At 61.0% G+C, this 26,478-nt stretch overlaps 11 protein-coding genes across 11 annotated transcripts; all 11 read left to right on the forward strand.

The window, feature by feature from the left end:
• Positions 1-790: 790 nt before the first annotated feature.
• LMXM_23_1700 (conserved hypothetical protein) lies at positions 791-1,510 on the forward strand (the record flags this gene model as incomplete). Its single annotated transcript, XM_003875740.1, has 1 exon — positions 791-1,510. The coding sequence occupies one exon, from the start codon at positions 791-793 to the stop codon at positions 1,508-1,510; it is 720 nt and encodes a 239-aa protein (XP_003875789.1).
• Positions 1,511-2,264: 754 nt separating this feature from the next.
• Positions 2,265-4,286, forward strand: LMXM_23_1710 (conserved hypothetical protein; the record flags this gene model as incomplete). The annotated part of the gene is made up of 1 exon (XM_003875741.1): positions 2,265-4,286. One exon carries the CDS (start codon positions 2,265-2,267, stop codon positions 4,284-4,286), a length of 2,022 nt encoding a protein of 673 aa, XP_003875790.1.
• Positions 4,287-5,026: 740 nt separating this feature from the next.
• LMXM_23_1715 (conserved hypothetical protein) lies at positions 5,027-5,419 on the forward strand (the record flags this gene model as incomplete). Its single annotated transcript, XM_003875742.1, has 1 exon — positions 5,027-5,419. The coding sequence occupies one exon, from the start codon at positions 5,027-5,029 to the stop codon at positions 5,417-5,419; it is 393 nt and encodes a 130-aa protein (XP_003875791.1).
• Positions 5,420-6,165: 746 nt separating this feature from the next.
• LMXM_23_1720 (conserved hypothetical protein) lies at positions 6,166-6,582 on the forward strand (the record flags this gene model as incomplete). Its single annotated transcript, XM_003875743.1, has 1 exon — positions 6,166-6,582. One exon carries the CDS (start codon positions 6,166-6,168, stop codon positions 6,580-6,582), a length of 417 nt encoding a protein of 138 aa, XP_003875792.1.
• Positions 6,583-7,967: 1,385 nt separating this feature from the next.
• LMXM_23_1730 (conserved hypothetical protein) lies at positions 7,968-9,173 on the forward strand (the record flags this gene model as incomplete). Its single annotated transcript, XM_003875744.1, has 1 exon — positions 7,968-9,173. The coding sequence occupies one exon, from the start codon at positions 7,968-7,970 to the stop codon at positions 9,171-9,173; it is 1,206 nt and encodes a 401-aa protein (XP_003875793.1).
• A 776-nt stretch (positions 9,174-9,949) lies between these two features.
• On the forward strand, positions 9,950-10,702 carry LMXM_23_1740 (conserved hypothetical protein; the record flags this gene model as incomplete). Its single annotated transcript, XM_003875745.1, has 1 exon — positions 9,950-10,702. The coding sequence occupies one exon, from the start codon at positions 9,950-9,952 to the stop codon at positions 10,700-10,702; it is 753 nt and encodes a 250-aa protein (XP_003875794.1).
• Positions 10,703-11,766: 1,064 nt separating this feature from the next.
• On the forward strand, positions 11,767-12,615 carry LMXM_23_1750 (conserved hypothetical protein; the record flags this gene model as incomplete). The annotated part of the gene is made up of 1 exon (XM_003875746.1): positions 11,767-12,615. One exon carries the CDS (start codon positions 11,767-11,769, stop codon positions 12,613-12,615), a length of 849 nt encoding a protein of 282 aa, XP_003875795.1.
• Positions 12,616-14,035: 1,420 nt separating this feature from the next.
• Positions 14,036-16,585, forward strand: LMXM_23_1760 (conserved hypothetical protein; the record flags this gene model as incomplete). Its single annotated transcript, XM_003875747.1, has 1 exon — positions 14,036-16,585. One exon carries the CDS (start codon positions 14,036-14,038, stop codon positions 16,583-16,585), a length of 2,550 nt encoding a protein of 849 aa, XP_003875796.1.
• Positions 16,586-18,125: 1,540 nt separating this feature from the next.
• LMXM_23_1770 (putative Csl4p homologue) lies at positions 18,126-18,983 on the forward strand (the record flags this gene model as incomplete). Its single annotated transcript, XM_003875748.1, has 1 exon — positions 18,126-18,983. One exon carries the CDS (start codon positions 18,126-18,128, stop codon positions 18,981-18,983), a length of 858 nt encoding a protein of 285 aa, XP_003875797.1.
• Positions 18,984-21,860: 2,877 nt separating this feature from the next.
• LMXM_23_1445 (conserved hypothetical protein) lies at positions 21,861-22,826 on the forward strand (the record flags this gene model as incomplete). Its single annotated transcript, XM_003875749.1, has 1 exon — positions 21,861-22,826. The coding sequence occupies one exon, from the start codon at positions 21,861-21,863 to the stop codon at positions 22,824-22,826; it is 966 nt and encodes a 321-aa protein (XP_003875798.1).
• A 344-nt stretch (positions 22,827-23,170) lies between these two features.
• Positions 23,171-24,643, forward strand: LMXM_23_1450 (conserved hypothetical protein; the record flags this gene model as incomplete). Its single annotated transcript, XM_003875750.1, has 1 exon — positions 23,171-24,643. The coding sequence occupies one exon, from the start codon at positions 23,171-23,173 to the stop codon at positions 24,641-24,643; it is 1,473 nt and encodes a 490-aa protein (XP_003875799.1).
• Between the last annotated feature and the right edge of the window lie 1,835 nt (positions 24,644-26,478).

Below are 26,478 nucleotides of genomic sequence, written 5' to 3' on the forward strand. Positions count from 1 at the left end.
ACTCGCTTGTACGCACCTGCGAGTAGAAGGACGCACGCGCACGCACACAAACAGGCACAGGCATGTATGCGTGTCGACGCGGAGGACGAGCAGCAGCGATGCCACCTTATCAGGATAGTAGATGTGATCTGTGATGCAGCGCCTCGCTGTGCAAAAGCACTCGCGGTGAAATATATGAACTAAGCTCAGCGCTGTCATCGCGGCAGAGGCAGTGGAAGCGGGGGGGTGAGAAGCATGAGCTGTGTGATTCCTGGCGCTAACAGGCTGCTGTGTACCTCTCTCTTGGCTGCCGTCTGCCACAACCGGCGGCCGTCGTTGTAGCAGGGAGAGTCACACATACACGCCTGCTGCCGCTGGTGCTCCCGCATTCCCTTTGTCTCTCGGCCCTGTTGCTCGCCGGAGCCGTCTCGGCGGTATCGCGTGCTTCTTCCAGTGACACGCGCTGAGGTTTGGCAAGGTTGTCTTCTGCGCGTGGGTGCGCATGCGCACATGCCCGTCACAGCGGTGCTGCATGGCCCCGTATCGTTGGTGACGGTGATAGTGGTGGTGTCAAGCGGTTTGGGGATGCGTCATCTACCACGCGCCTGTAGCGTGCCCTTCTCGTCTCACCGTCTTTCTTTCTCTTGCTCTCCCATGAGTGGTTTGTTCATCGATCTCAGTGCGTGTGGGTGCGTGTGTCTGGGTTACACTGCTGCTGCCCCGCTCACCAACAAGGAATCTCTCATCGCAGACGCCTCCCCTCCGCCGCAGTGCTCCCTCAGAATTTCGTGCCCACGCAGGTACAAAGGACATGGCCGATCTGCCGTTTGAGTGGGAGGATGGCAGCTGCATCTCCCCCTTTGTGGCCTCCAGCGAGGCGGACACGGAGGCATTCGCGGCATGGGTCACCGAGCGTTACCTCACCCCGATCGTGCAGCACATCACCGCTTCTTCTCGCGGCTGCGAAGGTCAGCTCTGTGCCACCTCTCAACCATGTGAAATGCGGCTTACAGACCTTGGCTGTGGTGACGCCACGGCGGCACTTTCCTTGGTGCAGCACCTTCGCAAAGGCTGGTGCAACCTGCAAGGCGCCACTGATGATGCCCCGTCGCCGGACGGTGCGGCCTGTTTGCGTATTACTCTGACAGGCATCGACCTGGATGATGCGCTTCTGGACACCGCGGCAGCAAACGCGTCCGCCTTCACTGCCGCAGCCGCCTTGCCGTTGTCGTCGCTGGTGTCGGTCGAGACGCATATTCTTTCTCAGGACATCCGCACTGCAGACTTGAATGTATGCTTCCCCCGCTGCGTGCAGGGCGGCACCGCTTCTTGTTCCGCCCCGACCCGGCCTCCATACGTACTGTACATGTACCTTCTGCCCGACGCACTCGCTCTGCTGCGGGAGAAGCTGGTAGACATCATGGAGCGTGGCTGGGTGGTGGCGTCGAACCGCTGGCCCATCCCGGGGCTCGAAGCCTTCCTGCGTGACCGTGCCGGGCACGTGCACATTTACTTTCACGCGGCACTGTAGCTCTTAAAGATCGATGCATGCATCTGTGCACGTGCTTCTCTGTTCACATCTGTGTCATGTCGTCTCCGTGATGTATCGTCTACTCAACGACCCCTTCGCGCTGGCCGCCACACCTTGCAGTCCCTCACGCACTTCTCTCTCTGGTTTTCTTTCCATCGCTCTGGATGGGCAGCAGGGACAGTCACCATGGGCACTGCTGCTGCGCGGGAGGCCCGTCCTGCGAAAGTACACCGGCGTACGATACGGACGAAGCGCCGTCTCGGCCCCGGTGCTTCTCGAGCTTGCACAGTCCCCTAACCACGACAAGTCGTTCCTCCTCTCCAACGGGGCCTTGGCACCGTCTGTGCTCGTCGCGTGAGCACCTTGACTCGTGCACAGTGCGTACCTCCGCCCTCCCCTCCTGCGCTGCGCGCACTGCCCCTCCACTTCTCCCTCCGGTGTCCCCTTCACGCGCGCTGCTCATTTGCAGCAACGCAGAACACGAAAACGGGAAGAGAAGAGAGCATGCATGCCTGCACCCCCACGTGCCGCCCCCACCTCTATCCCTTCTCGCGACAGACGGGTCACACCCGGACATGTGTACGCTGACACACCGGCATACGCGGACATAGAGCCACTGACCTTTGCTGGCCCTACAACCAGATAGGCCACCTCCCTCCTCTCCCCATCCCACCCACCCACACACCCACTCATCGCTTCGCTCTCTCGCTGTCCCTCTTCGTGTGCGGAACTCGATGACCACCAGCCCGAGAAGATGAACGTTTTCCACTTTGCAAGCAGCCAGCGGTACCGATCGCGGGTACCGCTGAGGCAGCTGACGTTCACGGTGGCCGTCTACCGGGCCATCGTTGTGGAGGAGGATAAGGCGGAGTTGCTCGTGGAGGCAACGGTGGCGTGGGATGGCAAGGTGCTCTCTCCCGCAGAGACGCTGAGTATCTACAAGGATGTGACGCACCTATCGCGGAGGGAGGCGGCAGGAACGGCCCCATACAACGACAAGTCGGGTGTTCAGGGAGGCGCGTCTGCACTGGGGCTGGAGGGCGCGCCGCCGGTGTCCTCTCCAGCCATAGTGCCAGCGCCTGCCCCTGGTCCCCTCCTGCCCAACATTCCGTCTCTCCCCGCACTGTCGGACGCCATCGCGCAGATCAGCAGGCTGCAGTTTTTCTTTTTCACCCGCCCCTCGCTGGAAGACTTCATCAACCAGGCTGAGGAGGACGTCCCGGTGGACCCGTCGCCGGGTCCCAGTCTCTTGGCACCCATCGTATTGCGCCAGCACCGACGTGATCATCAGCCCAACCGCTGCATGTTTCTTATGTGGGCCGCCGGCGAGCTGCTGGTGTGCGGCCGACCTCCCGGCGCCGCGTCACCTGGACCCGTCGGAGGGGCCGATGATGTCGCCGGCGGTGACAGCGCCAACGGGGACTCGCACGCGGCAGCTTCGCTCACAGTGCATCCCACCACCGCCGCGGCTCCCTTGCTGCCTTCCGCTGCGGGGGTGGCGTCATCGATCGACCTTGACGACGTCACGTGGGGCGGCACCGAGCGCGTGCTGTGCACCCTCACTGCCGAGCAAGACGAGTACTTCTTTACAGCAAAGCCAAGTCTCAACAAGCTGCACACACTGTTGGTCGACGCCGCATACATCTACACGTTCCGCGTGACGGTGTCGCGCGCGGGCGCGTCGGTCGGGCAGCGGGAACCATTGGCCGGGGATGGGACGCGGCGGGGCGTCCCGGCCGACGGTTGTCTCTTGCCTTCCTCGATTGCCCCTCTGGAGGTGCTGCTGGCCAATGTACGCGACCTAGCTCAGTCCGTGGCAGAGCAGTACGAGTCTCTCGAGATCGGCAAAGTTGCGGTGGCGCGCCGACTGCTGCGGCAGGTGGCGATGATGGCGCCGCTGGAACGTGTCGGTACCGACGGTGGCGCTACAGCAGCAGCAGCAGCAGCATCGGTGTCATCATCATCAGAGGTTGCTCGACGGCGTCGCTGGCAGGGAACGCTTGGCCTCAGCATGCCGTTTTCTGCCGCCGCCGATCGCACTGGAGCCAGGGGCACCATGGGCACCTTGACATCGTCCTCTAGGTCGCAGCGTGCGACCAGCTTTGGAGCCGCGCTCCTCTCGTCAACGGGCGTCAAGCGCAGCGCCTCGTCGCTGCCGTGTGGCTCCTGCCAGTACCATATATTCGGCACAGTCGACCGTTGCGTTGGCATCGCGGAGTGGACGCTGTTTGTGCGGTGTCGGCTTGTCGAGGATGACTCTGTCACCCCATCAATGTACGACCCGCACCCCACGTCGTCGTCGTCCTCATCTGCCGTGTGTGAGTTTATTTCTCAGCTCGCCCACGCTAGCACGTTCGTGGAGGGCGAGTTCCTGTTAGACGTGGACCACGTCTTCAACTTGCCTTTCGACTATTCTTTTGTTGGCGCCGCACTGCCCAGCAGCCCGCTGCGACTCATCGCGACTGCCTTTACTGAGGGTGCCGCAGCGGAGGGGTTGCAGGCACCCGTCGCGTACGCCTGCGTGTCGCTCCCCATCGCCAGCCCCGGCCACCACACAGTCACAGCGCCGATGTGGGCACCACACAAGACTGGTGTCGAGTTTCTTCGCTCCACACTGGTTGGTGGCGCACCTGGACTGGTGGATGTACGGCAGGCGGGCCCTGCCCCGGCACACCGCACGGGACTCAACGTGAAGGAGGGTCTCTACACTGACAGCGTTGGCACGCTGCGCATCACGGTGAACATAATCCACCACAAGAACCAGGACAACGACTAAGAGGTGCAGCAACGCGTTCTGGTCGTGTGATGACGGATGGCGGGGCTCTGCCAACTGCCGCTGCTGCCTGCCGTGTAGAACAAGTCTCTCTTCACGTGTGTGTGTGTGTGTGCGTAGGCACTGACCACCTTGCAGCTGCAGCGTTGTACTGGATACGGCGACATAGACGGGCACGAATAACGAAGTATCGCTCAACACCGTTGGCAGACCGGAGAGAGGGAGGCGAAAGGGGAGGGGATGGGGTCATGTCATATGCGTACGTATATGAGCGACTCACCCCCGCACGTTGCGACGGGTGGGGGAGGTGAGGAGAGGAGATATGCAAGCTCGCCAGATGGAGCTCCTCCCATGCACGCCCCGTCCCACCCCTCTCCTTTTCCCTTTGTAACGCAGTGGTGCGCACAAAGCCGTTGAGGAGATGGGGCCGAGGTCATCCCATGTGTAGCGCTGGCGTGCTTCTGGTCCCTTGACGCACATGTGGCGCATCTTCTCTGCCGCACTTTCCTTTCGCTCTCTTCCACATCGTTTTCTGCTCTCCTCCTCCTCGTGGCTGTCGGCGGCACGGACATATCTGTGGCCGCCGTGGTGCTGCCGTCGTCCGCGCGGATATATGAGAGTCGTGTTGTGTGCCGCGGATCGCTCACCCCCCACCCCTCCTCTGCAGGGTAGCTGCGACCCCCACTTTTATCCGTCTCTAGACATCCGTCGATTCATCCTTTCCCTCTAGCTGGCACGGTGCGATGCAGCCCATCTCATCTGCCGTGCCAGTGGACACGTACACGGCGCCACTTGTGAACGCCTCTTACAAGCGCGCGAACGGCGAGGCACCTCTTTCCCGTAGCCGTGTGAACGACGGGCAGCACCCCTACGTGCCAGCGCTGGTGCGCCCCCAGCTGCAGTGCTTCTCTGAAAATGATATACGTGCGCTAGAGCTGCGGATGGAGTATCAGGCGCGGGCTGCCGCGCGCAGCCAGCGCATTGACGCGCGTGCCAGCCGCGTCTCCGCTGCGGCCCATGCTGCAGCGGAGCAGCGCAGCGTGGTGCTGCGCCAACGGGCTGCTCGACATGCCAAGGCGGCCGGTGAGGCATGCGTAAAGAAGATTCAGGAGGATTACCGCACCATGGGCGTGTGATGCCTCACATAGACAATCACCGCGTGTGTGCCGCGGCATCGCGCCGATCGCAAGACACGCTGTCTCGTACCTCTTTCCCCCCGTGTCCCCCCTCCCCTCCCCCTCCCCCATAGCAGCGCTCAGGCAGGCAGGCAGGCAAATACATGTGTAGAGGCTTTTGGTGTCTTGATAGACGACAGGTGCATCGCTCAGTGCGATGAACGAGAGGAACCACAAAGTCAGAGGATGAACACCTGAAGCGAGAGTGAGTGCGGCAGAGTAGCGGCGCGCATTGTGCTGGGGTACCAAGGCGCGCTCTGCCTGAGAGAGGCACTCCTGCTGCTGCGGCATCTGGAGCGGCTGCCTGCTCTTTTTCCTGGGTGCAGGGATGCTCTCATGTACAGCGGTGAAGAGGTCGACACTCAGTCGTTGTGCAGTGACAGAGTCACGTGGATCGGTGCGTGTCCAGCCATCATCATCTTCTTTGCCTCTCACACGTTCTTCCTCTTCTCTCTTCGGGAGCGCACACGTACGCAAGCACTCGTCCTTTAGCGGCTGTGCCGTTGACCATCACCAACGCCCTTCGCTGTGTATTCACTAGTACACGTACACGCACCCAAAGACACGAGCATTGGGTACTTGGCAGCGATAAACCGCGGACAGCAGCAGTGCTCCGTTGCACCCGCAGCTTTGAATCCACGCCATTACAAGGCCTCAACACACTGGCACTTGTCTCCTTCACCGTGCAACGCGTACATAGGTCAACTATGAGTGACCCAGCCAACATCAACCACTACGATGCGCGCGCCTACACCCGCAAGGGTACAACGCGGCGTGTTGTGGTGCGCGAGAAGCCGGTTTTGAAGTCTCGCATGCAACGCCTTGCGGACTACCTACGCCCGACTACCCGCCACGGCTTCAACATCGTGGGCACCTTTGAGCTGAGCAAGGTCATGGCCTGCATCATCTTCCCCGTCTTCATGCTTCTTTACTGGAAGAATAAGGAGAAGGAGTTGCCGGATAGCTGGGAGCAGCAGTTTGGCGGCCTGCAGCACCGCCAGTTCCGCGAGGATCAGCTGCCAGAGCAAGACACCGACTACTTCAGCATCATGGAGAACTTCCAGGAGCGTCGCGAAGCCGCGCTGCAGAAGAAGCGGGAGGCGCTGCAGAGCAGAATAGTCTGAAGCACTGCGCACAGTGGAGCGGGAAGGTGGATGACTCGGTGTATGTGTGTGTGTGTGTGGGGCTGTCCATATGCTAGTGAGAGAGGCTCCTCGCCGCTTCCGTCGGCATTGGTCTGACAGACTTGTTCGGCTTTCAGTGCTGTCCTCGTCGCTGTCGTTGCTGGGAGATTTTGTGCGGTGCCGGCTCTCTTCGCCTGTTGCCCTCCCCCTCCCCCTTTCCTCTCTTGTCGCTCCTGTTTCTCTTGCTACGTCTGTGGCTGTCACTACTCATCACACATACATACAGAGATGAGCTCCCCTGCGCTAGCTCGCCCCCCCTCATCCTCATCCGCCTGCGGATGCGTGCCTCTGCGCTGTAGCATGAGCGCATCAGCCTGCTTGCGCACCACCTTCGCCTCCGATTAAAGCCGAGACTCGCTTACTTCGCACCTTCCGCCTCCCTGGGACTTTTGCACAGCTTCATCCTTCGAGGGGATGGAAGGACGCTCTGCGCAGCACCCAAACTCTTGCTCGCTCTCCCACCCCATCTCATGCTCGTCTCTCTCTGTCTGCGTGTCTCATGTGTGCAGTCGAACCTTTTCCGTCGCACCCGGTTGTCCTACTCTATCGTCTCCTCCGCTGCTGTTGTGCACTCTCCGTTCGTTTCTCTTTGCTCGTGTTGTCTCCTCCGCTGCTGTCGCTGGCACCTGCGGGTGCTCTCTGCGCCAACCTATACCCCACCTCTCTCGGCCAAGGTGTACCCACCGTCACACACACCGACAGCTACACCCTCCCTCCCCCTTCTTCGCGCAGGTGTGCTCCTTGTTCGCCTTTCTTTCTTAAGAGACCACCGTGCGTGTAGAGCCAAGCACGTCTACCAAGCCGCACAGGCACGTGCTCACAGAATCCTTTCTCGGACGCACGCCTCCTCGACGTCTTGTCGGCGCACCCCCCGCCCTGCCGCCGCCATCCTTGTCCTTTACGCTGCCATCTCTTCCCTTAGACCCTCCCCTCCTCGCCTTTCTTCTCTCTTCTCCCCTGTTAGCCGTCGCTGCCGCTGTGGCTGCTATCTTCGCTGGCTCATCTTTATATTCCACGTACGACGTGCTAGACACCTGCGGTTTGCCGGGGTGCTTGCTTCTGTCGGCGTGAGGTGCAGGCACGTGAACCCCAGGCCGTGCTCCATCCGTGCCGCTGGTGCTGCCCTCATTTCCCGCCTCCTCCTCTTTCCGCCGCCACGACGTCGACTGCGCAGAGGGCGAGACGCCGCCGCAGATCTTTGTACACGTACACATTTCGTGGCGTTGAAACTGCGGCCGCTCGCGAGTCGCGCTAGCACTCACGGAGTCTGCCTTGCTGCGGACTACGTGAGTGTACGCACGTGTACCCGAGCGAGGGGGCTGGAGATGCCGAAGCGAGGTAGAGCAACCTCAACCGACGCGTCATACGCCGCTGAGCACGGCGTTGTGGAGGTAAGCGACGCGGACAGCCCAACCACGCAGCCGATCAGCGTGGAGGAGATGATGGAGTCTCAGCGGGATCCTCTGCTAGAGCAGCAGCTGGACGCACTGGAGGTGGACGAGGACTTCCGTGAATCCATTCGAGCTATGACGCCGAATACGCGCAGAGACGTCTTGAATGACATCATCCGCCATCAGCAACACACCGAGATTGAAGAGGGCTTGATGCGAGGCTTCCATGTAGGCGACTTTGGCAGCGCGGGGCCGCTCTTCACGTTTGGCGCGGGTATACCACCTGGCATGCATCAGGTGCACATGATGGGTGGCTCTCAGGGGGATACTGACGCTGACGACTACGCTGACATGATGGGCGATGTTGAGGAGGAGGAAGAGGGCGAACTGCACGACTCCGATAGACATGCGGCGGTCGAGGAGGACGAGGAGGCGGAGACGGGGTTCACAGTTGAGAGGCCGCCATTTTTACTGCGCGGCATGGCAATGGGCTCCATCGACAATGCCGGGATGCCGCATGTACAGGACCTTGGAGGACAGTCCCCGCAGCAGGCGGGAGCGCCACCGTCCGTTCTCGATATTCTCCGACTTATTGCCGGGCACAGCACACCGCAGGCTCGCAGTCGCGGCGGCGATGGCCTCCATCACCAGGGCCGCGGCTCGGGCCAGCGCACCGCCTTCGAGGAGGGCATGATGAACCTCCACAACCTCATCGGTGTGCTGCAGCAAGCTAATGTGATGCAGTCCATGGGCCTGGACCATGACATCGACGATATGACGTACGAGGAGCTACTGGAGTTGGAAGAGCGCATCGGAAACGTCAGCAAAGGCGTACCACCGGCCTTGCTCGACAGCTGCATGGTACCGCTGCGAAGCACATCGGCCGACGCTGGCACGTGCGCCGTCTGCCAAGAGGAGCTCAGCGGCACCTCCGCTACGGCCGCGGCCGCGGCCAGCGCCGCACCCACCGCTACCTCGCCTAGCGGCACGGACAAGGCGTGTGTCAAGCTGCTCAACTGCCCTCATGCGTTCCACAAGCCATGCATCAACCAGTGGCTAACCCAGAATAAGACATGCCCCATCTGCAAAGTGGAGGTGTTGCCGAAGCCAGCGCCGTCGTCGTCCTCGGCTCCTTCGTAGTGAGCAGGGTGTTTGCTGGGGGTAGGGGGTTGAGGTGGGGCGGTGGCCTGCACAGAGATAAGGGGACGGGTGGAGCGGCGGGCGGGGCGCGTTGAACTCCCACTTTGGCTTTTATAACTCTTTCCTCATCTCCCTGCGCCCGCTGTCGCGTCTGATGATGTAAGTCAGAACGGAAAGGAGAAAGAGCGACGGTGCATGCACTTGTGTGTGCAGGCTCAGGATGTGTGCTACGCCATGCCGACACCGTGGTGTGTCCGTCTGTGGGGCTGAAAAGATGTATGGTGCGCCTGTATGCGTGCTTGTGCATATTGGTGTCGCATGTCACTGCTGTGCTGCCTTTGTTGACCGTTATTAGAGAAGTTTGCCAGAACTATTCTCATCTCACCGACAGCGTGTCGCCCTCTGTCTTCACCGGGCATCGTCCATGGTAAGGCATTGCTCTCTCCTCTCTGTGTGCCACTCGAGGTGCGGCTGATCTCCTGGTGCCTCTGCGGTGCGGTGACAGCGCGACAGTGGAGCGGCCGGCCGTGACGTCTCTCGCGCGATGAGGGTCTGCCTTTCCGTATATGGTGGCGCCCAGGAGCAGTCTCGTACAAGTGCACGTATGCACACGGAGGGAGATGCCCTCGTACGCCCCTCTCTCTGCCACTCGTCCCACCCACTCACCCATCTCTCTCTTCTCGTGTGCGTGTGTGCCCGTCGTGCTGAAGGAGCTCCTGTGTTGCGAGCGCGACTCACGCACTGACACGCAAGCGATCTACAAGAGCAGGCGAACGATGTCGGGCCTCTTCAACTCCTATGAGGAGGACTTCAACGACACTGTGCGGGGCCTCCGCGAGGGGTGCTCCAAACTGCAGGCAAACATTGACGCACAGTCCGCGCCTGAGAAGGACCCAACACGCATTTATCACCCACCGCCTGCCACCGGCCCCCTCAGCCGGGCGCAGCAGCTGCAGGTTGTGCAGCAAAGCCTCTCTCACGCAAAGGACCTGCTCACCAGTATGATGTACGAGGTGACAGACCTTTCGCCCTCAGAGGGAGCGGTGGCGAAGCAGAAGGTAGAGGCGTTTCGCAAGATATGCAACGGCCTAGATCGAGAGGTGGCGCACTTGCGGCAGTCGTGCAATGCGGCGGACAGGACGGACTTGCTTCGGTTTTGCGGCTCCCCTACTGCTGGCGGCACAGGCGACGCCTTCATGGCCGAGGCGGACGCCGACACCCAGGCGCATCGCCTCTTGGCCCTTCAAACGACCGAGAAGCTACAAGGCGGCACCAGCACGCTGCGCAAGGCAGAGGCGTACCTCGCGCAGACAAACAATCTCGGCCGCGAGTCCCTCAACACGCTCCGCACGCAGACGGAGCAGATTGCACACGTGCACGAAATCACCAACGACGTCGACGCCGAGATATCGCGAGCGCGGGTGCTTATCAACCAAATGCAGCGCACCGCCATCAAGCACAAGATGTGGCTCCTTGGCATCATCCTTTTACTAGTCGGCTTCATCTTCCTCCTCGTCTACCGTCACTGATGGGGCAAAGGAGAGATTGCGTGACTGGGCGTGTGCCGGCTGTGCGCCTACGTATCCCTGCGCGTGCGCGCGCTTCCTCCATTGCCTCTTGCGTTGGTGTTGCTCTTCCTTGCCTTGCTACGTATTTTGTATTGTCGGTACAGTGGCACACGTTCTTTTCCGAATTACTGTACCCCCTCTGTGTGCTCCTCCTCCCCGCAAAGCTTCTCTCTGATCACTGACGCGCCGTGCAGGGCGGCAGCCGCAAGCCGATGGCGCGGCCGTCAAAGCTGGCCTGCACCACTGATGGCGGAGATGGAGAAAACGAGAAGTCACGAGCGAGAGCTCGAGCCGAGCCTCGACAGCATTCACACATGTGCATCGGGGTATCATGAGAGATCGCTTGCGCGTCCTCGTGTCTGTTGTGACGCTGTGCGCTTCTGCAGCCCGCACTCACGTGTGTTTCCTCATCGAGCACGGATGCAGCGTAGCGGCCGTCTCAGCAGCGGATGGCCCGACCTCCATAGCAGCCCTTTCCACATCTCCCCTGCTGCCTTAGCTCTCCGCAACGCGGTGGATGATGAGCGCGCATCAACTTCTCAGAATCACCGAGGACACAGTGCGTCGAGTAAGAAGAAGTGAATAGCTGGTGAGGAAAGGCGACGTGGAGGACGACTTCCTCGCCCTCCTGCTTGTTCGTCCGTGAAGTCTGCGCCTCTCTCCTTCCGAGCTGCCGGCTGCGTTCACTCCCCCTCCTCTTCTATTTCTCTAGGTGTGTGTGTGGGTGAGTGGGTCTGCTTTACATCGTCCTCCGTCTTGCGCTGGGCACTGCCGTCACGCTCTCCCTCCCGCTCGGCGCGCGCACCCTCCACTCGTTGATTTGTGCGTCCGTTCCCGACGCTCTTGCCGTGCTCTGGGGGGACCTGCTGCGCCTCTTTGACTTGTGCAGCGCACACCCAAGAGAGATCTCTCTCGCCCATCCCTCCCCCGACTCCCCAATCTTCCCTTCTCCGCCCCTCACTTCTCTCGTGCGCTTGCCTTTACTCCTGCAACACCGGCACACGCACAGCGCAGCCGTGGCAGCCATGACAACCTTGTTTCAAACATACGAGGAGGAGTACCGCGACGGTGTGAGGACCATTCGAGATGAGTCGGAGGCGCTGCGCCACTCGTGCGACCGCAAGGCGACCGGGTACAAGGCGCCCCCTGCCACCGGCCCCGGAAGCCGTGTGCAGCGCGGTGCTCACTTGACAACTGTTTTGGCGCAGGTGCGGGAACTGGTGAACAGCATGGAGTACGAGGCGAATGATCTCCCCGCGGCGCACAGGCAGACGGCTAAGGAGCGCATTGCCGAGTACCGCACGAACCTGCGCGCTTTGGAGGAGAGCATTGCACGCCTCAAGGCGGACGCTAGCGCCGCTGATCGACTGGACCTGCTTGGTGACATCGAAAGGCGAAAGGCAGGGGCGAGTGGCGCCAACGAAGCGAAAGCTTCAGGCGACCTTGATGACGAGACCAAAGTGCACCGAATGGTGATGCTGGACAACACGGCGAAGTTCAAGGACGCCTCTGGCAAGCTACTGCAGGCAGAGCGTCTCCTGAACGACACGGAGGCGGTGGGCAACGAGGCCCTCACGAGCCTGCGCTACCAGACAGAGACGATGCAGCACATTCAGGAAACGACGATCGCGGTCGACCAGGAGGTGTCGGATGCACGCAAGATCATCAGCGGCATGCAGAAGATGATGATCAAGCACAAGCTCATTCTCATATCCATCATCATCGTTCTTTTCTTTCTGATTTTCGTGGCCATCTACGTCAGCGTCTCGAAGAATCATCGCAACTCGTCGTCCACATCGACGGAGGTCACTGACGAACCCATCACATCGGTGGCGCCGTCGTTGTCGTGGTTGCCCAGCAAGCTAAAACAGTAGATGGATGAAGCGGAGGCCCCACTCTCAAGAGAAGAACTCGAAGAGTGTGTGTGTGTGGGGGGGGACGGGGAGGAGCCAACGCACGTGGGACCGAGACGGCGCACATTGTGCAAGCGCGCCTACACACGACGCACACCTGTGGCGCCGTCGTGCGCCGCTGCTCACCGCGTCTCTCGCCGTCCCCCCCCCCCTGCACCCCCCACACACACTCTGTGCTACCTATTGTGTCCGTGCATTCATGCGCTTGATGACGGGGGCACGTGTGCGCAGGTGCTTAGATACACACATGGGCGCCTGTTGGCGCTGACGACGCTGTCGCAGATACAACCACTCATGCGCGGGTGTTGCAGTCTACTCCTGAAGCCGCGTGCTTTCCCTCGTGAAATGGCCATTGCTGCTGTGGATGTGGTGCCTCCCCTCCCTGCCACCTCTTTCGTAGCTTTGTATTCGTCTCTCTCCGTTTGGGCGTGTGTGAAACGTCTTGCTGTTCGTTGCCACTGTGACTGTACAACGAAGCAAGTGATGGTGAGCGCTTCGAGTGCGTGCGTGGACGACTCTTCTCCCTCTCTCCAGGCTCGGGAGCCGTGTCGACGCACAAGAGAGAGAAGACCCTCCACTCGGTTCTCGGACACAGCCACCACGTGAGGCAGTGCGGCTTCAGCACTCATCCTCGCATGCATTGGCACGGCGGGTGTGGTGTTGCTGCTGTTGTTAGCGGGGGTGGTGTGGCGGGTGGACTCCACCAATGCCCCGACTTCCACCCCTTCTCTTCACGCACGGGGCGTACTGCGGCTTACCTCACATTCCTAGCGCTTTATTCCTCTGCCTCCACCACACACACACACACACACACACACACACACACACACACACACACACACACACACACACACACACACGACACTCTCGTCCTGCCCTTCACGCAGCGCGCGCAGGAGGTAGAGACGCTAGCTGCTCTGTTACGCTCATGCTGCCTGCCCTTGGTTCTCCTTGTCGAGTCGACCCACCACCGCCACCACCACCACCACTCTCCATCCCTCTGTGCCTGCGCACGCACTTCAGGTCACCCGCTCGGTTTTCGCTCTCTGCCACTCGCATCAACGCGGTGGGCGAATACTTCACACGGGGCCACCCCTCCATAGACCGCCCCGAGAGGTTCACATAGAGTCGCACCGCAGATAATCAGGGAAGCGCTGCTGCGTTGCGAAGCCCCTCGTCAGCCAGCGAAAGGGTGGAGGAGGGCACGACATGGAGTCCGAACAAGCGGCCAGTGTGTCTGCAACTGTGTAGTGCCTTCGATTCACGCACCCTCCTCTGGCACTCAACCCCCCTACCTCTCCGCTTGCTTGTGTGCGACAGGCGAAAAACTGGCGCGGACCCCGCTCTCGACGTCGCGCGCCTTCGCCAGGCACTTCAGACCATGACTTCGTCAACCTGTGGTGATGAGACAGGGCGGCACAAAGATGCCTTGAGGGAGCAAGCCACAATGCTGCTCACGCTGCACCAGCACCTGCTGCAGCACCAGAAGGCAGCGCATCAGGCCTTCACCTCTTTGGATCAGGCCTGCTGCACCTTGGCTGCTTCCTTGGCGGCGTCGTCTGCGCCCGGTGTAGTCGACAGCGCAGCTTTGAAGGATGCGTCGTCAGGGGCGACGTCGCCATTATCATTGTCGCCGCAGTCCACCGCGCAAGGATTCACGCAGCTGCTGCGACGTGTCGAGGTACTTCATCAATTTCTCTTCATAAATCTATACGTGCATCAGCGCGAGAGCGTGTTGCGTCTCGTGGACGAAGTAGAACGGCTTGTCGCTGGGAACGCGTCAGCCCCATCGTCCTTGCCAACGCCCCACTCAACGATGCTAGATGACATTGACACCAGCAGCTGTGGCGGGGCTGACAGCTCGCACCTTGGTGAGGAGCAACGGGAACTGCGCCGGCAAATTACACAGCTCCGCTACCAGCTTGCGCGTCCTGCCAAGGCTCACGCAAGCGGTTGTCACTCCACGCACACGGACGGCGTCGCCAGCGGGCTGCTGCCTCAAACACAGACGACACCGTTCTCTTCTCCACCGCACGAGAACGGCATGTCTGGCCCCTCTTCGGCAGCATTGTGGGCTGTGCTGCACGCCGCCAGATCTCCTCGCACACAGGCAGGGGTAGCTTCATCGAAGATGCAAGGGGCCGCACGCCAGAATATGCCCCGACTACGACTCTTCGCGCTGTCCTCGACGTTCCAGAAACACGGCGTCGCCGGTCAGCAGGGCCTTGCCGCCGTGCTGTACGCAGTGCAGCGTCGTTTTCACGTTCACGCTGTCGTACTCGGCTGCACGGCAAGCCCGGAGGCGGAAGTGGACGTGGCCGTGCGCCTCGGCTGCTTGTGCCTTGTAGTGCCGCATCATGACCTAGGCAGCTTCCCGGTCCACCCTGGCTTGGTCGTCACCAGTGATCGAGCGGTGCTCGCCCACATGGAGAGCCGCGGCGACGGCATGTCCTCCACTGCGGACGCGTCATCGCTGGGGTGCGACGCGGCGGAGGGCGATGAGGATCTGGCGCTCATGGCCGACGGCGGCGGCAAGTGCACGGCTGCTCTCGAGGAGCTCTTTGTGTCACTCGAGGCGGATTTTTCCCTCATGACCGATGCCGAGCCGGTGTGGTCATCGCCATTCACCACCGCTGCAGCGGAACGCGACGCGCCAGGCAGTCAGGCGCTCGTCGTTGAGCGGTCAGCGCTGCACCGAGACGGACGCCAAACATCGAGTCAGCGGAAGCGCCATCGCTCTGGCGGCACTGTGAACTCATCTGCGCTCTCCACATCTGCATCAGCGCCAGAGGGTGTTGCCATGTCAGCGCATGAGTCCGACGCTCTGTCGAATACGGGAGCGGTTCTCTCCAGCCAGTCTTCGCGCGCTCGCATCACTGGCGCCGCGTGGCTGCGAACCAGCGCCGTTGCTGACGTAATGAGCCCTGCAGAGGTGTACGATGCAGCGGCAGATGCAGACGCCGTCACTCCCTCACAGTTGGCCGTCGAGTCACAGCACGTGGGCATCACGCAGAACTTTTCATCGTCGCACCGCTCCGCTACCCCATCCGACTCCGCGCGCGCCACCCCGGTGCTGTGTCCGCACGAGGGCGTTGCGAGAGTCGATGATGCGGCCGCTCCGGCCTCCACTGCTGACGTAAGTGTGCCTCAGCAGTTTGTTTTTCAGATTAGCAACTCTGTCAAGTACCTGAAAGCTCAGTTGATGGAAGCCATTGCGCAGCTTGGCGGGGTGGTGGACCAGAGCTCCGGCTACAGCCGCGCGTGCCGCTACCTTGTGGTGGCGGAGGGCATCACAGAGAGGACGGAGAAGTACCTTGGCGCCTGCGCTGCTGCCGCGTACATTGTGCCGCCGCGCTTTGTCTTCGATTCGCAGCGTCGTGGCTACTGGCTAGCGAACCGCGTTCAAGAGTACGACATGAGCCCTCAGCGAATCATCGCACACGCGCCACGTGCCGTTCCAATCTTCAGCAACTGGCGAGTTGTTCTCATCACTTGCCGTGCCGCCGCTGCACGGGGCGTGCTGGCGGCGTTGCTGGCTGGCGGCTGCACACAGGCCACCGCGTTTGTGGTGGACATAACGGCGGAACCACCGATGAACCCCGGCGCGCGCTTGTGCGTTTACGACGAGACCTGTGCAACCGCCGAGGGCATTGTCGAAGGGGTGTGCCCGTCTAGCAGCATCGCTGCACACACGCTGCAGTCGGCGACGCACATCCTTGTTGAGTGCAGCACCGTCACCGCTCATGGGCTCTTTCAAATGCCGGACTGGATGCCGGCCTGCGTGCGTCAGCCCGAGTACCAGCCCCGCATCTTCACACTGGAGCTGCTTTACTTTTGCCTATGCGCGCATCCAGAGCGCGTCTTCGACGCGGAGGGCCAGCTGAGCGAAGTGGACGCCCTCACCCCCGCATGCCGAGTCGAGCTTGTCTGAGCAGGTACTCCTGCCACAACCTTGATGGAAGAGTGATGCCATTGCTGTGCGCTTGGGGACACGATAGCGGCTGGTGTGGCAACTCTTCGACGCGTTCTCGACAGAGGCGCGCACGTTTCTCGCATTGCACGACCAGTGAAGAATACTGTCGCCGCGTGAGGGTCGAAAGTCCTAGTGTGCTGAGACGCACACAGGTGCACGTACTACGGTGTAGGCGTACCCAGGAGTCGTGGCTGATGACGAGTGTCGCTCCTGCTCTCCTCTTCGCCCTCGCTCTCTCGCACCAAGTGAGATGAGCTGCACCTCACTGCACTCGCAAACAACGAAGGTTCGCCGCGGCGGGGTGGGGGCGCCCACAGAGTCGATGCGCTATTTCGGCTTTGTGAAGCGAGAGGGGAGGGAGGGGGGATGGAGGGTCATGTGTACATGCACCTCCTCCTACACCGAGGGTGGGGAGGGTGGGTGGGTTGTGCTTTCCGCATACCCGTCACGACATGTGCCGTCGTTTCGTCTCTCCGATCTCTGCTTCCTCTCCTTCTAAGTGCGCCACTGTGTGCGTGTGTGTGTGTCTGTGTGTTGCCCTCATGCAAGGCAGGGGAGGGGGGTGAGGTCGCCGTTGCTTCTTCCGGGCGGCTTCCGGCCGCGGCGCACGGGCATATGTGTGTGTGTGTGCTTGTGTGGGGCATGACATCTCTCATCTCCTGCCTCTTATGCCGGGGAGGATGTGAACCGGCTTTTGCTACCTTGTCTGTGAGCTTAAGTCTGTCCCGCACTGTGACCCGCCCCTCACCGTGCCCGCCACCGGTGTGTGAGACACACGATGGATGAGGTAAAGGCGGGCCCTGCACGTTCGCCGAAGGCATTGAAAAGACAAGCAGCGATGCTTTCAGAGCGGAATGCAGACGTGGGCTCCTCCCTCGCCCTCGCCCACCTGGCCATGCCCAACGAGTTGGTGACATCACCCAGAGCAGATCGGGAAAGGGGCGACGGAGCCCCTCCACTTCATCGCTGCTGTCTTCTTGTGCTTCCGTTTAATCTCATACCAGCAAGGGCAGGAGACATGCGCATACGGGCAGAGGTGGCAAGCACATAGGCAGGCACATGAACAACCATGCACGTGGAGGCGCGTGCGCAACCATCTGTATCGGTGCTTGCATGCTTCTCCCCGTAGTGATCGAGGCGCGTAAGATGAGGTGACAGGATGCATCACGCAGATGACGTAGCAGCGCTGCTTCGGGGTGCGCCCCCTTCCCTACTGACTTTCCATGCCTTTGTCCCTCTCTCACGTCGCCACAACCCCCCTTCCCTCTGTCTCCCTCTTCTTCCGTCTCTGCTTGCTCAGTGCTGCTCTTACGCGCCCGTCATACTCACCCGTGCATCTACAGTCCCCATAACCGCGTCTCACCAGGGCTGCGCTCCCCCTCTCCCTCCCTCCGCCGCCTTTCTTCTGCACTTGCTGCACCCCAAGACTTTCTCGTGGATGAGACACACGCTCCTCTGCGTAGCGCACAGGCGGACCTCTTAGCTTCGGCAGACGAGAATGCCAGTCATCCTGCACACCGGTGCTCGCGTCGCACCTGGTGACGCCATCTTCACATCCCCTGCTGCTGTGACGACCTCCAACGATGCCCTCGAAGGCGCTGCTGCCGAGGAGGCGGAGGTTGTGCCGGGGGAGGGATGCGTGGTACAGTACATAGAGCGATACGTAGCTCCAAGTGCGCCAGCCTCGTCGGCGCCGTCGGCAGCGGTGGAGCGCTCGATTATAGCCACCCGTCACGGCGTCGCACAGTGGGATGGGCGCCTTGTGTCTGTCTTTGCCCTCGCCTCCTGCGCTCTCGCCTCCGCCGGCGGGGCAGAGTACGTGACGGCGTGCGGCGCAGGCGCCTCGGACGGCTCTGCAGTCTCGTCTCCGCGACAAGCCGTGCTCGGGCCGCGGCCGGGCGACACGGTGCATCTCCGCATCACTCGGCTGAACCGCCTCTTTGCCTTTGGCGAGATCATTGCCGTAAACTGGAGTTGGTGTAGCCATCGCAGCATCTTCTCTGCGGCGGCCGGCGGCGGCAGCAACAGCGGCGTCTTCAAGGGCGTCCTGCGACAGGAGGACATCCGACCGTTCAAGCCTACGAAAGACCAGCTGCTGCCCCCTCCGCCGTCGCTGGCCTTCGGAGTGGGGGATGTCGTGCTCGCCGAGGTCATCTCACAGTCCGACGTGCACCAGTACCAGCTCAGCACCACTGGCGAGGGCTGCGGCGTTGTGGAGAGCTTCATAACCGCTGTCGAGGGGCAATACGGAGGCCAAGCGAAGGTGAAGCTGGAGCACGTACCCGGCCGTCGCGATGCCATGATGATCCGGAGCACAGGAGAGGTGGTGCCGCGGTGGTGCCCGCTGCTGCCGTAAGCGATGTGACCAACGCAATCATCGGATGCCGTGGTGCTGACTGCGTGTGTGTGCTGGTGCGCGTGCTCCGGCAACTCTTTCCTCCACACCGGAGCCCTCCAAACGCACGCACACATACACGCTAACGGACAGACGTTCTCGATAGCACCTGCGCTGCAATTCAAGGCGCCGCTAGCGGCCCTCACCTCCCCTAGCCCGGCCCACTCACGTAATACACTGTAAGGTAATCCAACACTGATCGCGACGCGCACACGGTGCCATGAACACATCCTCGCATTCCCAGGACGGCCTTCGTGTACGCTACCACACGGTGTTGTTGGTGTGCACTCCCCCCTTCCCTTAGTCCACCGCCACGACGGCTTCTCCCTCTTCGTCCATGACCGTGTCATCGCCCCTTCGTCCTCACCGTCACCGCTTTGCTTTCTGGAGTAGAGCGGGGTGGGAGCACAGCAGGAATAGCGGATGGGAAGCTGGGGAGCCTCTCATGGGACAACCACGGCAGCAGTTTCATGCATGCGCAGTATGGTGGTGGCGATGGGTGAAGCATCGGGCATCGCTACGACGTATGTGCATGCGAAGCTTCGCAATCCAAGACGTGCTTGCGAGATCATGCGTCACTCACCACCACTCACTACCACCTCCGACTCGGCGATGCACTCTATCGCTGCCTTTCCCCTCCTGTACTGTTTGTGTGTCTGTGTGCCCTTCCTGACACTGCGCACGCACAACTCGCGTACTCACTCGTAGACGTGCGCAGGCGCATCACATACTCCTCGCCCGGCCTAAGCTCCCCTCCTCTGCGCTCTCTCCACCGCGTGCGCAGTCCCGCACCCTTCTCTCCCGTCTTCTCTCCTCGTGCTCTTCTTGAAGTAACACGTTGGCAAGTCAAGCAGCAACTGCTCTCCTCGCTCGCAAAACGTCAGCTCTCCACACCGGGGGTGCGAGCCGCCGACTCTGCCCCTGCAACGCCGGAGGTGCCGGCGCGGTGCACCACATCCCCCTGCTGACGAGAGGGACGTGCTTCTGCCTTGGCTGAAGCACAGCGGCGACGGCTCGCTTCGAGGGGAGCAGACGGGCAAGGGGACGTCTCTGGTGCGCGTGTGTGTTTGGCTGTCTCTCTCACTTTGAGCACTCCACTGTCAGCTATCAGGGGCGTGCTCTGCGACCGACTGGGCGACTGCACAAATTCAGTGCACCCCGATGATGACTAGTGCTACCTCGACGACAAAGCCTACATGATTCTCATCCTGATCTGGACTGCGTGCTGATGCCTGTCTTCCTTGCGATGCTGGTGTGGTGTCGTCAGCGCCGCGCCTAGCTGCCCTCCCTGGTTCTTGGCGGTGGGAAATTGTTGATCTGTGTGTCGCTACTGCTCCTCCTCTTCTGCGGGCCTTCAGGAGGAACCCCGCGTGGAGGATGGGGGATGCCTTCACATAGAGCGCTGGCGGACTTGCGTGGACTGTGTTATAGACTGCCTTGGCCGCGTGCAGCGTCTGCGTTGGTAGGCTCACTGTGCGGTGGACTTTGGTGGACAAGCAGCACGCAAAAGGCGTGTCGTGGCCTCCGTTCACTTCGCCACTACCTCAGCGCATGCTTGGTCCCCGTTCCGCAGCTCCTCACACTCACTTCTCGCCTGAGACGACCTTGCGCCCCCCCCCACCGAGGCTCCTGCTTTCATTTCTCTGCATAGCTCTACTACCCCCTTCCTCCAAACGCTTCTTCCAAACGCCCCTTACTGGATTTCGGCCGTCTCTCAGGTCACGATCGCACCGCGCGGCGCGTGTGTGTGCATGCGTTGCTGCTGAAGGGAGTCATGGCTTGTTCTTCTCGCTCTTGTTGCCATGCTCTCCACCATCTCTCCCTCTCTGCGCTTGACGTGCTTGCGATGGTGGCGGGACGACTCGACCAGGCCCGCGTCTCGCCGTCTTGCGCGCTCAGACTCCTGGGCGAGTGACGCTTGCCATGCACAGGCACTCGATCGTGGACATTCGACTATGCATGCGTGAGTCTGTGCGTCTATCTTGCTTGATGGCGCACTCATTCTTCTCTTGCTCTCTCCTGTGCTTGACGTTTCTTGTGATGCGCGCACTTGCCGCTGTTGACTGAGCACTCGAGTGTCACCCCTGCAGCTGTCCGCCCCGTTGGCACTCTACTCGCCCTTCGCCGTCCCCCTCCCTCCTCCTCTTATTCTTTCGCTTCGAAGAAGGGAGAGGGGGAAGGAGCAGGGACCATTCAACTCTCCGCTGCCACTGCAGACACTCAGCTGCCCCCTCTGCCCTTTCTCTGAAGCCCCAACTCTCTGCTTCAGCATCGTCCGGCATCTCCGGTGCACGACAACGCCCCCGGACCTGTTTCGACTTACCACCTTTCCTGGCGCTTGCCACTCACCTCCATCCTTGTCACGGCGACGCTCGCTGTTGAGGCTGCATGGATGACACTGCCCGTAACGGCGACGGCCGACGCTGCGTGGAAGGGCCATGAGAGGGATGAAGCCGTTCTGCTGTTACCCAAGGCGCATGCTGTCGGCGCTCGTGGGCTGTCTGCGTTCTCACGTGTCTGTCAGTGGCGCTGATCGGTACGCTGGTCACGGCGATGGAGGTGATTGCGTGCTACATGATCAAGAGCCTGGACAAACGCCCTCATAGCGATTCGGACGTGGTGACTAAGGCAGTCATCGGATGTCTGTGGTGTGCAACGGCTCTCCCCGTCTCATCCATCATGCTGCCAAGTGCTTGCGTGTGCGCTTTTCCCTGCGCGGTCTCTTCCGGCCGCGTACGTTTCCGTGGTTTCTGTGTACGACATGGCGCGAAAGGGCGATGAGGACCTGCGTCTTGCGCATCTTGTGGCCCCTCAGGCGTGCTTGCACCGCTTACTTGGATGCTTTCCGTGTCTTGGGGATCATTTATGGCAGATGCCATGCGCAACGCTGGGAAAGAGGGGAGGGTAGGCGCACACCTTTCGACCTCATCGCCCTCATTCTCCTCTCCCCTCCACCTGACGCAGTGGTGCAGAGCTCGACGAAATGCAGCCCAGGCTGCTGGCGTGAATGTTGTGGTGTCGTCCCTTTTTCCTCCGACGGGGGGAAGGAGGCGGTCGCATCGCGTGTTGCCTTGCTTACACCTCTCTCCCGTCCTGGAACGGACAGTGCGTACCGTGCTACCGTTCATCGCCCCCACTGTTGAGCGTCGCGCACGCATCCGCTTCCGCACCACCACCGCCCCCACGCGAAAGGATGGAAAGGGTCGTTGTGCGCTTGTTCCGGCCCACACACGCACGTGCGGCGTTGTGCAGAGTCCCGCGTGCAGGTATGTCTCGGCGCGTGCACTGCTGCGCATCTCCGTCCATCTGACGCTCCCTCCCACCCTCCCTCACTTCACTAGCCGTCGCACTTTGGGCCATTCGCCCATCAGTGGCGATGTCGCGTTTATGGTTCACGGGTCTCCCTCCCCCTCCCCCTCTCCCTCTCCCCGTGTGTGTGTGTGTCTCTACTTGCTACACCGTCAACCTCTCGTACATGATATCGCGCAGCAGCTGTCAAGTGTGCGCACACCGTCGGTGCTCACGGGACACTTGCTTCGCAGTTGTCGGCCCCGCATCAGCACCACCGCGTCACATGTCGCATGTGTATGTGTTTCGGTATCGTCATTCGCTCTCCGTCGTCTCTCACCACACGGCTGCACTGCGCATGCTCCTTCCTCTGTCGTGACGCCAGCTCTCCCGTCACCCTTTCTCTGGCCTTCCTCCCTTCTTCATCTTTTTGCATCTTTGCACACGTCGCGCTCTCTGCTGGCCTCAAGTGTGGTTCCCCAGATCTCTCTACACACCGCTCGCGTGCTTGCGTGAGCTCACTCTCTGCGAAGCTTCCTCGCCTCTGCATTCACCACCTCCTCGGCCACCCCACGACGGAACCAACGAGGCGACAAAAAAAGACTCCACTGCCCGCACGAGCACACTCACCCACACCTGTCTTTCTCCCCACCAGACGTTGCACCCGCATCGCTTAAGCGCTGAGGGTGATCTCATCTTTGACGCTTGTGCTTTGCTGCTGTCGCTGGTCACTCGCGTCCATCCCATCGCGCGCACAGCCCATCGGATACGCTTCCTCTACGCCCGCTCTCACTCCCGTGTCTGTTTATCAATCAGCGTCCTTCTCTTCCGCACCTCACATTTTCTTCGCCATCGCTTCCATGCCTCGCGGTCATGTTGGCCTGTCCTCCATCGAGGCGCGCCAGCGGCGCGAGAGCTTCATGGAGAAGTTCAACGCGGAGAAGACGGTGCAGGAGCGCCAGGAGCGCACGGTCGAGTGGGAGTTGCGCGGCAACGAGCGACGAGAGCAGAAGGACGTGCTGCAGTACATGGACGTGATACAGGCTCAACACAACGACGTCCTCGTCGCGCGTCGCCGTCGCTTAGCAGAGCTGCTCACGCGCGAGAACGAGCTGCACACTTCCATGATGACAAGCCTGCCAGAGACCGACGCGCAGCGCCGCGAGAGGCTGATCCGAAAGGCGCAGGAGCTCCGTGCCAAGCGTGAGGAGGCGAAGCGGCTGGACAACTGCGCCCGCCACGATCGTCTGTTCTGCGCAAAGATTGACTGCCTGCGCCAGGCGGAGAGCCGACTGAAGGTGATGCAGGTGGCGGATGCTCGGTATGAGCAGATGGACGCCGCCGCGGAGCGTCGGCGTCAGGAAGCTGCCGAGGATGTCTTATACGCTCAGCAGGCTACGGAGGCGCAGCGGGTGGCAACGGAGCGAGTGCAGCACGACCTTGAGATGCAGTACAACCGCAACAAGCGCATGGTTGAAGACCTCGCTGCGCAGGTGGAGGGCAACCGGCAGCGGAAGGAGATAGAAAAGGAGAACGCGCGTCGCGACACCGAGGAGTTCTACCGGCTGCTGCACGAGGAGCAGGCAGAGGAGGCCCGCAAGCGTCTGCAGCGGCGGGAGAAGAACCGGCAGCTGGCGCAGGAGATGATGCTAATGAACGAAGAGCTGAAGCGTGCTCGTCAGCAGGAGTACGAGCAGCTCAAGAAGGAAGACAAGGAGGCGCTGGACGCTATCCTCGCTTCCCTCGCGGCGGAGCAACAGGAGCAGCGGGCTGAAAAGCAGCGGCGCATAGCGGCGGAACGGCAGCATATGTTAGACCTCCAGAAGATGGCTCAGAGCAAGGACGACAAGCACGCGTTAGACCAGCTGTGGGCGGAAGAGAACGAGAAGCAGTGGCGAAAGCGTGAGGCGCAATGGGAAGCCGACCAGGCCAAGCGCGACACGCTGCTGCGCAACATTCTCATCGCGCGCCGGCAGCAGATTCTGGACAAGCGTCAGAAGGCCAAGGAAGACGCGATGCTGCGCAAGCTGGAGGACGAAAAGTTTCTCGAGTCCTTGTCGAAGGAGCGTGACATCGACGCTGAAGAGCGAGAGCGGCGCATGGCGCTCTTGAAGGAAACGCAGCAGTACCTCGAGTGGCAGATTCAGCAGCGCATAGCGGAGAAGGAGGCAGCACGTCTGGCCAAGCGCACTGAGCTGACGGATGAGCAGGCTTTGGAGAAGAAGTACGAGGACCGGATTGCGCAGGAGATGGCAAACCTAGAAGCAGCAAAGCCAGCGCGTTACCGCGACGTGCCGCTGCTGCCGAAAAAACAGCGAAATCAACTCTTTTAGAGGCGTGCTCGCGCCACGACGATGCAGCGCACGCAGAGTATGTTCCATGTGTTTGCTTGTACTTGTGTGCCAGCGAGAGAGCGGATACGCAGAGGCGTGGGTGAGTGAGGGAAGGAATGTGACGGCGATAGGCTAGTGAGAGGTGTGTATGTGTGTGGGGCGCGAAAGACGAAGATTTGATATCCTGCTAGGCGAGGGAGGTTCAGCTTTCTGTCTCTCCCCCTCCCCCGACATAGGTTCCTCGCTTTCTTGGTAGTCACACCATTCCTCTGCCGTCTCTTCCGCCAAGTCTGCCCAGAAGTCTGTGCAGCGCCTACCCTGCCCATCCCCGTCGCGTTCACCGCTCTTTGGTCCGTTCCCCTCTTCTTAGCATCCTCGGCCACGTGTGCACAGGCGGCGCCCCGCCGCGGACTCCCTTCCATCTATTTTAGTTTCTCCTTTTGTGTGTCTTCGTGCTGGTATTTTCTTTTTCCTCGATGCGCGATTCTCTTGTTCACGCACATCAGCGACTCCAGATATGACGGCGCCCATGAGGCCACAGCCGGGTACACCGCTGTCTCTGTATCTGTGAAGGACTGGGTGAGTGGTGGCGGTGGTGGTGGTAAGAGGGACGCTGTCTTCGTGATACAGTGGAGAGTAGCCATGCAACACAACCGGGACACCGATCACGTGCGCACACACGTGTCCTTGCTTGAACTCTGCGTCGCGCGCCGCCTGCGCTTTAGGCGGTCTCTTTTTTGCTTCTGTTTCGCTGTTGTCTGTCGTCTTGACAGCCGTGCGTGTGTGCTCGCAGCTGCCAGACGATGATGTATAGCACCGAGTGACTCGGCGGGACGACAGCGAGGAAGCGGAAGAGGATGACGTGGCCGATTCGGCTCCCGAACGTGTCTTTTTTCGGCTTGTTTTCATCTTTTTACGTGTTGTAGTTGTGCTGTGATCGACCGTGCGTGGGGCGGATGCGCAGAAGCGGCGTCCGTGACGGTTCGGGCGGTGGTGTGGCACTCTGCGGCGTAGGTGGCGGGCTGTACTTGACAGCGACAACAATGTTGCTGGGTATGTAGACTACTTCTTCCCTTGCCCTCTGCAGTTGCGCAGCACGCGCACGCGTGTGTATTGTTGCAAGATGAGGGCTGCTGAACTGACGTGGACGGTGTGTGCACGCGGCGCTCTAAATCGATCAGACCGAGAGACCTCTGCCCCCTCCCCCCACTCACGGGAGGGCGCAGCTCAGCAGTGGCGACGTTTCCACCAGCTTCCGCACACGAAGGAAAAGACAGCACGAAAGGGAGCGTCGTGTTTCCGTTTTTGCGTTTTCCTTCCCCGGAAGGTATCTGCCATCGTGAGGGGGGGGGGAGGTGCTGGTGGTGGCACACGCCTCTCAGCCTGTATGGACATCCGGCACCCTCCATAACGATCTTCGTCCCTCCCCGACTCTCACTTCACATCACTGCTGCGCGTTTTCATCACCTCCTCCTTTTGTGTGCATTCCTTTTCCCGCTGCCTGCGCACATGTGCATCACCCAACCACCCACTCCCGCCCTGCTTCACGTGCACGCCCTTTTCTCCCTCTTACTGCACACATGCGCATGGCGAGGGACCCTTCAGAGCAACTGTGAGCAGCAGAGGCCCCCATCTAAACACGCACATATCGTCTTCCCTTACACACTTGTACAGCAAGCGCGCCCACGCATCCGAGAAGGCAACACACGCGTACGCACATCGCCTCCCTTCCACCTCTGGCGTTGTCTTTTATGTGAACTAGCAAATCGAGAGTAGCTGCATCCGCTTTCTGACAACCGGTTTCCCACACGTGCTCTCCGTCAACGCAGGTGCAC

This window comes from Leishmania mexicana, chromosome 23, assembly GCF_000234665.1.
Source record: "Leishmania mexicana MHOM/GT/2001/U1103 complete genome, chromosome 23".
NCBI lineage: Eukaryota > Euglenozoa > Kinetoplastea > Trypanosomatida > Trypanosomatidae > Leishmania > Leishmania mexicana.